General features: G+C 41.7%; 1 protein-coding gene across 4 annotated transcripts in view; it reads right to left on the reverse strand.

Annotated features, from left to right (window-relative positions):
• The window catches only part of LOC131979856 (zinc finger protein 521), a 101,406-nt gene extending 96,956 nt beyond the window's left edge, over positions 1–4,450 (reverse strand). For 2 of the 4 annotated variants that reach the window (XM_059343911.1, XM_059343910.1), the window contains exon 1: positions 3,582–4,431. In XM_059343911.1, the coding sequence (XP_059199894.1) occupies positions 3,582–3,621 (40 nt within the window). In that variant the 5' untranslated portion in view covers positions 3,622–4,431. Of the gene's footprint in view, positions 1–3,581 lie in introns of all 4 variants that reach the window. The other 2 variants (XM_059343912.1, XM_059343909.1) reach the window with 2 other exon arrangements.
• Between the last annotated feature and the right edge of the window lie 8,774 nt (positions 4,451–13,224).

Consider the following 13,224-nt stretch of genomic DNA (forward strand, 5'->3'; position numbering starts at 1 on the left):
TGGAAATCAATCATTGTCTCTGAATGCGAACTCTTTCTCCATGACAATCCATGACAACAAGAGAGACACATGCCATGGAATAAGAAGAGATATCGGCCAGCTCCCGCGACACCCAGTCCAACACACTGAGCCGCATGTCAAGAGCACTGACAGCCGTGCTAATGGGATTTTTCCACGGCTCCATCATAATTTCCTTAATGATAATACTAACCATATTTTTGTGTCACATTAGAAAAGTGTTAATGGGTGTTATGCCACAGATCATTAATTGTGAGCAGACTGGAATACTGCAGCTTCTCCAATAAACTAAAAATGACGCAACTGTTTAGAGACATTTAAACAGGGGGAGAAAAAAATAGTCCCTTTCTGCATTTTTTAATTGTTCAAATTAAGAGGGCATTTTACATTAAACATGTTTAGCAAAGTGTGAATTTAAAAGAAAGAGTGTAATGAGTTTTTGAGTAGTTCTCCTGACCAAAATACTTGAGCTTAAAGATGCCATCACACTTTTTAGTAACACAGACATTATGCATATAAGAGGTGAAAGGGGGAGTGGTCATGCATCTCTGGGCATACCAGACACGGTCATTTCTCCAGAAAGAAAAAAACATCAAATTATGATGAATGTGGGTTTAAGAAAATACGTATCTATTTTAGTTTTTTCCTGATGGGTCAAATTTTAATAGCAGTTTTATTCACCTGACATGAAAGGAAATAAAAATGTGCTTCAAGTCTAATTTGTTAACGTCTGAGCAGAGGAATTTTAACGTAAAACAGATTCGCTTTATTTTCATTAGGCCCTTCACAGATTTCATAAATCAACCCTTTCTGGAGCGTTTATATTTTAAGTGTAAAATAATATTTCCTTTCATGTATAGCCAAGCAAAACTCGCTCATGTGGTGACAAATTTCAGCTCCTCGAAAACATCAAATATTTAAGGTGTACATGACACAGCGCTGATTTCATGACAACCTCTACACTTAAAGTAAATGGCGCAGAAAATATATTTATATATGCGGATGACAGACCTGGAAACTTCCTCCTCAGCCAATAAACACATCAGGCTTGAGACTGTCATTTGTGCTCCAAATGAAAATATCAACCCAGCCTCACATTATTCAGGAAGTGCTGTAGGACAGGCAACGTGGCAGTCATCACACACTTACATGCAGGATTTGGAGTGAGATCCTCCTTCCTCGCTGCTCACCACTGACTGAGGCAATGTGCTGACCCAAAGCCTCTGCACATCAAAACAAAATTACAATGTGCCTACAGTTGAGAAATGTAGAAGGCTCAGGATTGAGTAAATGTCAGTGGCTAGGGTGAAGTGTTTGCATATAAGCGAATGATGTATGGTCTTGTCCTGTGCCATTTATTCCCCCAAGCAATAACGTAGCCGGATCTGTCTCTCAGACTTAATTGAAACGGGACTTGTAATGTTGCCCTTTTCCTCGATGGGACCAAAAACATAACCTCTGACTCCCACAAGCAGCCAATACTGAGGAAGTGGGTGTGTTGGGGTACACAGGGGAAAAAAAGAGTGCCAACTGTCACAGCATTATTTTCTCATCTCCTCTACATACACTCCATGTCCACACTATCCACACCAGTCCCTAAAATCGCCGCACACGTTGCCCGTCCTCTGCCTTTTTCTCCATGTTCCATCGGCACCTCTGTTTATTCTCCCCTTCCGCAGAACAAAGTGTTCTTTCTGCGCAAAAAAAGCCTGTGCACATTGACCACTGCCTTAAGTCAGCAGAAGACAACCTATAAAAGTGAAACCCGAACTCTGCAACCGCATTCTGTTTGTCAAATTGTACAGTATGTGTGTGCAGACGCAGGCTCGCACACATGTGAGGAATCACATGAGGAAAACGGTGGTGCTACAAATTTTGAGAGGCCACTTTAAAATATTTAAAAAGTCGGCGAATAAAATGACAATTCCCATCTTCTGCAAACAATAGCGGAAAATACAGTGTTAAGCAACTATTTAAAAAACAAGTAAAGTTATTGTGGACATCTGTATAAATGTGTCTCTGTCCCCGAGGAAAGAGATAGACAAAGAACAATAAATAACATCTGCCTGGCCTTCCTTGGGTCTGATCCAAAACAGGGAAATATCTATGACGTATCTGCATTTCTGCTCCGCTTCAGCAGTCGGTATGAGGACATAAAAGTCGGGGTGTTTTGTGCACCACATTTTTCCAATTTAAATTTTACTTACAATAACAAAATAAACAATGTCATCACTCTGGCTTCATTTGCATGCTGATACGCTCACACTCTCTCTTGCACACATAGAGGTACACAAATCTTTGACAGATGTTCTTGTGAATTCACACACATACACACACACTTGTAGCATGTATGCGTCTTTAGAGAATAGCAATTGTCACACCAACTAACAAAAAAAAGCAGTCAATGCCAATCTGGTCTGAGAAAATAGGGAATCTATGTATAGAGCTGTTTACTGTGAAAAGAGCAGTGCAAGTCTGGCAACAGAATGTGACAATTTTAAGATGTGCATGCACTCACATTTCCACCCCTCTCCTGGGTATTGATTTAAAATGGTGGCTGCATGAATGTACTACCGCAGACCATGTAATCTTCCTTTGAGATGAAGACTTCCGAGAACGAAAGGGGAGAGAGAGAAAGGGGTCCACAGACCACAAGCTGGGAATGTGAAATTGTGGACAATTATTTGCTGAGCAAAATACAATGCCTGCCAGATGAACTGGAGCTCAACCTCCAAAAACCCAGCAGCTCCCCCAAACCAAAATGCTACAGAGAAAAGTAGTGTGTGAATATGTGTGTGTGTTCATGCATGTTGCTCTGCCCCCCCACCCCACCACCCCCCTCTCTCTCTTATACACATGTACACTCAGTCACAAATGCACGGTCAAATTACCACCAGTCCAACTGTTTCAAAATAGACAGAAAAAGTAACAAAAAAAACTCTGTGTATTTTCTGACATGCTGAGTTGAGATGAGTTGAGATTGAATATGACATTAAAACATCAATAAAGTTCAGTTGTTTTCTTTGGCTGTCAAATCCATATGTTTACAACTTTTTAATGTCCAATTAGCACTAACCTCTAATTTCTCTTTTTAGCTATAGTACACACATATGCATACACACACACACACATATCACAGCCCTCCCTCTCCCCAACATATAAAATGTTTCCTCCTTAGTTTCTCAGACAGGGGGGGTCACGTGACTCTGCACCCCATTCCATCAGACGGCTTAAGTTCCGACCAGGAGCGTCTTTAACACATCCAGATGTTTTGCCAGCGTCGCGCTGCACTGTTGCTCTCTAAATTATCCATGCCCTGCCTTTGCACTTTAACTATCAGTACAATGCAACCAGAACTGTAACCGACCCGATTTTCCCCGATGCCAAGTACGTAAAATGCAGTCGATTTCATGCGCAACATAACAGGAAGAACACTTCCAAATGCGTGAAAAAGGAAAAGAGACAGTAACATTTCAGTGAGCGATAACTTCAGATCATGCTCGTCTAGACTTGTCATAACCTTAAAATAAAATGTTCAAGCCAAACATAGGCTTATCACTTACCTTTCAGTGATCTTGGTTTAGCTTGCTTGCGGCGCGACATCCTATAGAAAACGCTGAAGTTGCTCAGTTTCTGTCTGATAATTTGTGTAAGACGGGATAGTCTAAAGGTATAGTCTCTCTAAATTCCACTGAGCGAAACCGCGGCTGCCTTTTTACCATTACAGAAAGATGCAACTTAGCCCTTTGCCGTGCGGTCTAAACACGAGTTTGCTGTTATTTTGTGATGAGGTGGATGTAATAAAATCCAATTATACCCCGATCGGTATCGGCGACTCTATTTAGTTGAGCTGGGTATCGGGAAAAGTGTGAGAATATAGTAATCCCCGTCATGCGCTTCCATTCTCCGGGAAAACACACACGCGTGTAGGCATGATGTTCGTTTAGAAATAAAAGCGGAATATTTGCTTTTCGCATCTCATCTCAAATGCATCCGCGTGAGAAAGACATCAGCAAAACGCCTCCTGTGAGAGTGCAAAAAATGCAACAAAACCAAAAAAAAGGAGGAAAAATGATAATTACACTTTTCACTTCATATCCACCTAACAGCATCAAAACTATTATAGACTCTTCCTTTTCTCACTCCAGTCAGCTAATCATGAATTAGGTTCGGAATCTGATCTAAGTCTACGTCTAAATTGCTCTTAAAAGAGGATGAAGAAGCAGAGAGAAGATGGAAGCTCCCTCCTCATCACAAACCTGCAAGGTCTTGGACTGCGCTGTCGCTCCGGTAGTCCACATAATAATGGAAAATGGAAGCAAGGCCCCCAAAGCCATCAGGATGGCTCCAGAGGGGGCCCCTACCCCGCAGGGACTCGCTCTGTACGTAATCACTGAGGAAATCATTGTCAGCCTGCCTGCACTCACACACAGACAGAGAGGCATGATTAAAATCCTAGGGATCATGGCAAGATGCGGAATGCTGGATCTGCTGGTCCCCGGATCCGGAGTCGAACTCTAAACCCAAAGTCGGCTTGCTCACCCTGGCGTCTCCTCTGCCTCAGCTCGCCGTCGGCCACTCTCCGTCTACGGCAGACGGACTGGTCCCCCTTCTGGTAGAAATGGTTAAGCAGAAAAACATTTTCTGTGTGACTGTTGACATATATATGACATGTTATGGCACGCATAGAATATCCGGATGATCGGATTATTTACAGATGGCGTTTTTTTCATCATTATTGTTCACTGTGGAATAGATTGTTTTCTATCTCTTCAATTATTTGAATGCTATTTTCTCATTTAAATAATTCTATCGATTTGTGGTTAAGTTAAACAATGTCTTCTTCTTGCTTTAATATTATTATTTTTTATTATCTTTTTATTTATTTATTTTTAAATAATTGCTAGGCTATACTTATCATTTCAGGTATAGCTCAGTAAAATGCACTATTTTAGCCCGCAAACTTTATACTTATTTAATTAGAAGGCCTATTATTGTGTTAAACACACACACACACACACACACACACACACACACACACACATTCTTTCTCTCTCTCTCTCTCTCTCTCTCTCTCTCTCTTACACACACACACACACACACACACACACACTGGTGCATTGCAATACACCCTCACCTGCACAAAAGATACCCAGGCCCCTATACTACCCCTGCGATGTGAAAATGAGATCCAGAGAGGAGTCCTGCAGTGGGCTTCTCACTCTGCACTCTGCCCCTCTGCAGCCTGGAGGAAACCTCTGCCAGGGGCCCCATCAAAAAATCACAGTCACGCAACTGCTTTTTCCCCCCACTTTCAATGCATTTCCATTCTGACTGATTCACTGAGAGAAATGTAAGAGAGGAGGCCGAGGGTTTTCTCGGCACACCTATAGGGAAGCAGAGAAGCAGTCGATAGGGCAACTCCCAAACACGGGCTGGTGTAGGAGAAGAAAATTAACAACAACCTTTGATAGCCTCTGCTGTGGCTAAATTTAACTTTGTTAAAGAAAATTCTCCATAAAAGTTAACCAAAAACTATAAAAGTTAATGATGTGAGTACATAATAAGGCTGCTCTTATTCTATAGGGTATTCCCACCTTTACTTTGGAGTTCATAATGAGGCCATATACTGTTATAGACATCTAAGGTAATCACCTACAGTAGCACAAAGTAATAAAAGAAAATTCAGAGCTTCAGAAGAGACACATCTATTAGCTGACAGTCATTATTAGCCTCTCATTTTAAAGAGGCCTTGTTATTTTGCTTCTTTTGTCACTGATTAGTGGCAGACGTAAGATTTAAACATAATAAATGGGGACTTATGACCTACATATTATGATTCAAGGCTTTCACTCTGTTTGCTCAATTTGGATCTTGTAATTTTATCTGCACCCTTTGCATTTCAAATAATTTCCCCACCCACACGCTGCCATAAAATGTGTGCAAAAGATCAATAAAACAAAGTATGACACAGATTGACGTGATGTGCTTTGGTAAATTCAAAGCCCTCACAAACTACAGTAAAGTTGGTAAACACACACATATGAAACATCTATTTGTAGGTGCTTGGAATCTGTCAGGAGGTCCCAGCTGCTTTAAAACTTCAATCTTAACAATGCTCCAAAGTTCTCCCTCTCTGTCTCGGCGCTCTGTCAGGCGGCTCTCCCAAAGTTTTACCACCTTGCCTCCCCCCCATACCTCTCGAATGCTCTCTCAAACACAAACAAACAGTGCTCTTCAGTCCTCCAGGGCTCTTTGCTACTTTCATTAGTGACAAAGTAACTGGGAAAAGGCTTGACTTGACTCAGTGCTTGCACAGTTCAGTCTCTAAGTTACAGTACAGTCTTGCTCAGAAGTTGTTTTTTTTCCTTCAAGTGGAAAGAAACCTCATGTGAGGAATGTTGCTCATGATGCTCCAAAAACTGTCTGACACGGCTTGTCCCTCAGGGATAACTTTATAAATATGGAAAGGAGAATCAAATATAAATTTTTGGGGGGAGCAAATAGGCACAATGAAAATCAACAAAAATGTTTTTGTTTCAAGTCTCACCTCTGAGCGTGAGGGAAAAGGGAATCAAACAAAGATAAAAACATTTTTTAAAATGACATGTTTGTCATAAAAACAATGCCAGCCAGGAAATTTCTATCTAGCATGTATCTATATGATACTGCAAGATTAAGCAATTTCTGCAGGCATCTTGGTCCACATAAACAATTTAATGGACTAACTGTTTAGTCCTTCAAAATCGCTAGACAACAAGCCTTTGAAATCTATCAAACGCACACACGCAGTCTGTTTTCAGATCACTATAGCTTCTTATCGCAGTATTTGTAGTAAAACTGAGCAGTTATGTGGAGATTTCTTCACCACCCATAGCTTTTACTTAGACATCTAGACGCCACAGCAAGTGTGTGTGCTGCAGCATTAGAGATTTCACTCTGCCTCTCAGCAGGGTGAAACGTTCCCCTGTGGAATCCGTGGCCCTTGGGTTGTGGGACCCTTCAGCAGTTCTTCCTGACCTGTGGCCTGCTCAGCCTCTGTCCATTTGGCTCCAACTGCACGTTGTCCAAAAAAAACCCAAGTAGCAACTGAACTTTAAAACTCAGAGAAAGTTTTAATCCCAATGAAGTGTCTCCTGTAGAAATAATAATCACTGAAGGCTATTTAGTAGAATACTCTCGCAAATGGTGAAAAACGGCGGCTTAAAAGCACAGTCGGTCAATTACGCTCGTTAGAACAGGGCAGATACACAGACATGCATGTACACCAAGCACACACACACGTACACACACTCTTGACTTGCCTCATTAAAACCCATCCAGCTACTAGAACTCAGAGATGTGAATGTTTCCCTTGAGGAGGAGGGCACGTTCATTTTGAGAAAGGCAGAAGATTCAACTTTTTTCTTACTTGCTTATAATTACAGAGATTGCTGGAATGCATGACCCTGAGAATAAGGCTGAGTCCTGGGAGAGTCCACCAGAAGCATCACCATCTTCAGTCTTGCTCTCCATTGTGTGTCTCCCTAGTTGGATGCCACCCACACCAGGCATGAGTGAGGTCGAGGCAGTGCCCCCATCACCAGAGGAGTCCTCTCTGGGGACTTTAACTCTGCTCCAACAAGCCAAGCTCCTGAGGCTGAGAAAAAAAATTCAAGATAGCGAGTGACTGAAAACATTGCCCTCTCTGAGCACTGAGACATACTTCCACAGTAAACTGATTAAAAAAAAGAACAAAAACAACACGGAGCTAACAATCAGATGGCTTCAGAATTGGCAAGCAAGGGTGAGTGCTGCTTTCCAACTTCACTGTTATCCAAATTGCTGGGCAATTAAACACTGGAGCAAAAACGTATCATATGTATGCAATTCACATAGACATTGTGTCTTTCCCTACCACGAACTGGTGCCTATAATTACAAAAACAGTGACTACGTTCACATGCCTCATTCTTTGAATCTTTCACCACCTATTTAAAAAGGTCGGCAATGCAATATTTCCACAAAAACCTGTTGATAACTAGGGTTTTAAATCACGTTTCATCAGTCCATTCTTTTTAATAGAACAAATAAATACCCCAAATTTTCAAAATAAAAGGTGTATCCTAAATATGATGGTATCTATTGATATTTTAACTTTGCATCGGTACTATTGGATCGATATATTGATACACTTGTACCCTGTTAATAACCGAGTCTATTATAATGTAAAAAAATATATGTCTGTTTGCTTTTTGAGAACACTCCTGAAACTTAAATAATATTAGTTTAACCCACATCAGAAAATGCTACATTCGGGATATTGCATAATTTGGAATATCCAGTCGGAACATATACCCGTATAAACTTGTGTTTGGAATAATATATTTGTAAACATAGTCAGTGTGGAAATCATAGAAGAATATCCGTGATTTGCCGCTCTGTGAAAAGCCACACCTGTTTCATTGAAAGGTCAGCGACAGCCTCTGTGTCCTAACATCCTTGCAAACTGAAGGATGTCAACAAAGTACAGGGAATGTTGAGCGACTGGTCCTCGTCAACAGTGACCTTCCAGCTGGATATCCACAACTTCCATCTTCCCAAGCCAAGGAGCCCCGTGGAGCAACTCCCAAACCGGGTCATTAGCGCAGTGGTGTCACCAGACAGCAGATCACGGGCCAGAGAGGGAGCAAGAGGGGGACTCCTGGCACTGCAGCGGCTGCTGTGCGGTTTGACATTCAGGGCTGGCTGATCTATGGGGCTGGGGAGACAGTGCCCTTGCTCTGGGTCTTCATGAGGAGAAGGTCCTGGCAGTTTTCCCCTTACTTACTCCATCATAAAACCGAGGTCACAAGATGTTCGACTTAGCCCTGACTTGCAGCATCACGACCCAAGCTGTATGGCTTTAGTGACGATATTATCACCTGGATCCAGCACTAAAAGCATTTTCACATCATCAACTGGCTGATTGGTAGCATTATAAAATTCCTAGACAAACTGAAACATCTACACTCACTCACTCACTCACCAGCTGGCTGCATTACTATAATGTCCACAATACACACCTATGCACTGTGTTTTTTTTCCTCTTATACCAACTTTAAATGGCTTGTCATGACAATAACTTCCACAAAGATGTGATATTGGCATGGAGAATGCCATTTAACCACAATGGGACGGTTTCATAGTGCGATCAAAAATCATTCTAGGGGTTTTATGTCCTTCTCAAATGGCTTTGACCTCCACAGCCCGTCTCCAGCAAATGGTGACCACTATGGCCATGCCAAGAAAGAGGATCCCCTGGGGACATTACCATGAGCCAAGACGAACATAAAAATCTCCCGGTGAAAGATGGACATTTTCCACTTGGCACTGCCACACAGATGAAAGGAAAAGACAGCAAACCTTTCAACACTTTTTTCCCCTTTTTTTTTTTTTGCTGAAATGAGAGTGATTTTTTCTTGCTCATTACCACTCTCTCATTAGGGGATCTTCACTGTAAAGATGAGATCAAGCCTACTCACCCCTCTATATTCTGGTAGTTAACTAAGCTGCAGCATGTAAGTGTGCTACAGAGCCCCAGCCTTATCATACAGAACATTTTACGCAATCAGCCAGACTCACCTCGGACTGCTACCAATGTCTGATTACCAGGTTCAATGAATCTCACACTTTAATAATTTAGTCAAGATTTTTTTTCTAGAATTAAACATAATATAGCTAAAGGACATGGCTAAAGCTAAGTAGCTACTGCTTTGGGTTATGTTGATGATTAAAATGCATGAAAATGTAAACTGGAGAACTTATAATGCTCTGAACCTGATGAATTAGGCCTTTGTGAGTTTCTACATAGGTGAACAACTGCGTAGTCAATGACTAGAGCGCAAATGAAAGCTTTCTGACTCTCTTGCAGAGTAATGAGCTGTACTGCAAATTAAGAGCAGCCATCTTCTCATCAGCATGTCCAATTTACTTCGGGATCGTCCCTGGAAAATAGGCAGCTGTGTAGAATGACTGGTGTGTTGTAGTTGTGTGAAGGCATGTGGATAAAAAAGGCTCTGAAGGATTAGAAGAACCCTCACTCCCAGGCCATGCACGCATTATTCATCCTACCTCCTCCTCCTCACCCCTCTCACCTTCATCACTCGCACCCGCCCACCACCTCTCCTGCTCCCTGGTGACTCTCCCACTTCCCTGACAGTTGCATAAGCCCCGAGAACCTCTCTCCGGACCATGGTGGCGGGAGTTGGGAGTTGGGATGGTGTTAATTAAAAGAAAAGGTTAACACACACGGGGCTGGCAGAAGGCGCATTCAGGAGGCTCCCTTGGTAGAGCAGCTGCTCACTGTTTCCTCCCTCGGAGGCCCCTAGGAAGGGACAAGCGACCAGGGATGGAAGCCAGGTGATTGGGGACACCAGAATGAAGGAGTGACTGGGCCATAAAGGATGGAGCTGATTTGACCCTCACGCTAAGGAGCAGCCAGGGGGTGTAGCGAGTGGTTCCACTCACCTGTCCAGTGCCTCCCTGCCCGGGCCTTGGTTTGGAGCTGATTAGTGTGTCCCAGAGAAGGTCTAACCTCCCTAAACACCGCCCACACACACATACCTTCGTTAGACAGTGGGATGCATGCCAGGCCCATTTAGGGGAGTTTGTCACAGAGGTAAGGAGAAACAGACAAAGTGTGGGATGAAAGGAGACAAGGAGAGGCAGTGAAATGGCCTTTCAGAAAGGAAAAAGTCAGGCTGGACATCAAAGAAGGGGTCAGGGGGTTATGTGGGACTGAACATGCTGAGAAGTTGAGTCTCAGAGAATTAGCCCATCAAGATCCTGCACAGCTGTTGTCGCTGACTGCACCATGTGTGATGTACTGTCTGTGGGAGATCATTAAATAATGATAAATTATCACTTCATATTGCTCAAATATGCTGCATTATTTTTGAAAAAAAGAATATTCATTTGGGAAAATAGTTGGCCTAGTTTAGTAAAGCTAACATTGAGATAGGTGTTTTGCATCAATTGGGAATAAATGATAAATGATCACACTTAAAAGCAATATTAGAAAGATTAATTCATTCAAGTAAATTAAGAAGACTAAATTAGTTTATCATTCCTTAAATAATACAAAATGTTTTAAAAGTAGTTTGATCTTAGTGTTTTTGTTCTTTGTTTTCACTGCAAATGCAACAATGCACAATTACCCCCTCTTAGTAAATTCTGTTCACAATTTTCTCTATCTTAGGTCAATACATTGTGACAGTCAAACATAGCACACTGATTGCCACTTAAATTAATTCCAATAAATACTCATGAGCTTTAAAGACAAACAAGAGGGAGTGAAACAGTTTTTCCTTCCTTTCCCCCCCAAACAAGCAGAGATAATTAAACATCTATCCTCAGAGAAGAAGTGTTCCCACTGGAAGGTTGTTTGGTTTAAGGATTTGCTCAGTGGTTTGACTCGCCAGGGACTCTCCATTTGAGTCTCAAGGTTTTATATCTCTAACAAGGCTTTAATTGCCAAGGTAACAGACCACCTGATTAAGCCTGACAATAAGTCTGCTTTATCTGTGGGGTAGGAGCGAGCAGAATAGACTGCGGGGATGAGGAAGATTCAAATTCAGCTATCAGCGATTCATGTATTCTCAATAAGGGTGTTATTCTTATATAGCCAACAAGACACATATTGTATGGTCATGCACCTCAGCAGTGTGAACCTGCCTCAAAAATTCTATTTACTGCACGTCAACTTTGAAAATGCACAGTACTTGCAGGAAAGATCCTTGTTCTACAGAGAGTGTGGAGGAGGCGGCACTCAAAGCCTCAGGTCCCATGCCATGTGCCCTCCTTATTGTAACGAGTGCATTTCTCTCCTCAAACTCTGACTGGTGAGTGCATCGAGGAGGAGGGGTATTCTTCAGAGGAGACGGGGAGCGTCTGGTGGTGAAAAACTCTGTGTTAAAGTCCCATCTCTCCTGTCAGAGGGCTGACACGGGGCATCCAGGGACGCAGGGCCTTTGGTGCTCTGAGTCTGGACACTGGCCTAGTTTCCCCCTCCTCTACTCCCCTTCACAAACCCACCACCGTCCCTCCTACAACATCCCACCTACAAAACACTCCTCAGCCGCCCCATCTCATCTGTTCTTTACTGTCAACCTGACCTCAATGAACTGCCCTCCTCAAACACCTCTTCTCCATCCCTTCACTTCACTCTGTCTTGCTCCCACTTTTTCTTGGCAATACTGTTCAAATCTAAAACTTTAAAAGTCCTCTTGAAAAATTAAATAATGTGTGTGCTGTTTTTCCCGCACATGCCACATGTATGAAAAGTGAACTTGCCGTGAGAATGAGCCGACGCTCTATTTAAAACATGCTTCATTTCTAAACTTAAACTTAGGGGTGGGCGATATGGCCCTAAAATAATATCACGATATTGCAGGCTATTTTTGCGATAACGATATTCTTGACAATATTAGGAAATACTTAAAAAGATATAGAAAATATGATTTTTCTTTTAGTCTGTTTAAATAATAAAACATCTAAAATGTAGTTTGAAGTGCAAATCTCAACATTTGCCAAACACAATTTTTTTTACTCTTGACTCTTGAGTATGAGCAAATAATAAAAATAACCATTTAGGGCTTCCAGGGGCATAATTTAATGACATTTTGTAAAGGTTCTTGTATGTTTTATTTAAGGCATCTAATTTTGACAGTCTTCTTGTAAATTACGTTGCCAATATCATGATATGCATTTTTTTTAACGATACAAAAAATATACCGATATTATTGTGAACGATACGATATGGCACACCCCTACTCAAACTACACACAAATGGCATTGCGTTTACAGTTCATAGCTCTCGGACAATGGAGGAAAATGCCATTTTCCACCCTCAATAACCCGTTCTATAAATATTTTTCATCTATTATCATATTTTAGATTTCATCTGTGTACTTCTGCTTACTTGTGCAATGATAGTATGTTGAAGTCTGTATGTTATTTAAGATTGTATATTTTCTTAAGTCTATGTATTCTGCTATTTACACTATTTTTACATATAGGCCTACCGAATTTCCCTCCGGGAATCAATAAAGTATTTCTGATTCTGATTATGGAGCGCATACATTTTTCACAGATAACCTGCCTTAATCACTGTGTCAAAGTCCCGATCGCTGATTGTTTCCCCTTTGGTTTAACATGGAGATGTTAACGCTGCAGGTGCACAGGATCA

This window comes from Centropristis striata, chromosome 11 (assembly GCF_030273125.1).
Source record: "Centropristis striata isolate RG_2023a ecotype Rhode Island chromosome 11, C.striata_1.0, whole genome shotgun sequence".
In the NCBI taxonomy this organism is placed as follows: domain Eukaryota; kingdom Metazoa; phylum Chordata; class Actinopteri; order Perciformes; family Serranidae; genus Centropristis; species Centropristis striata.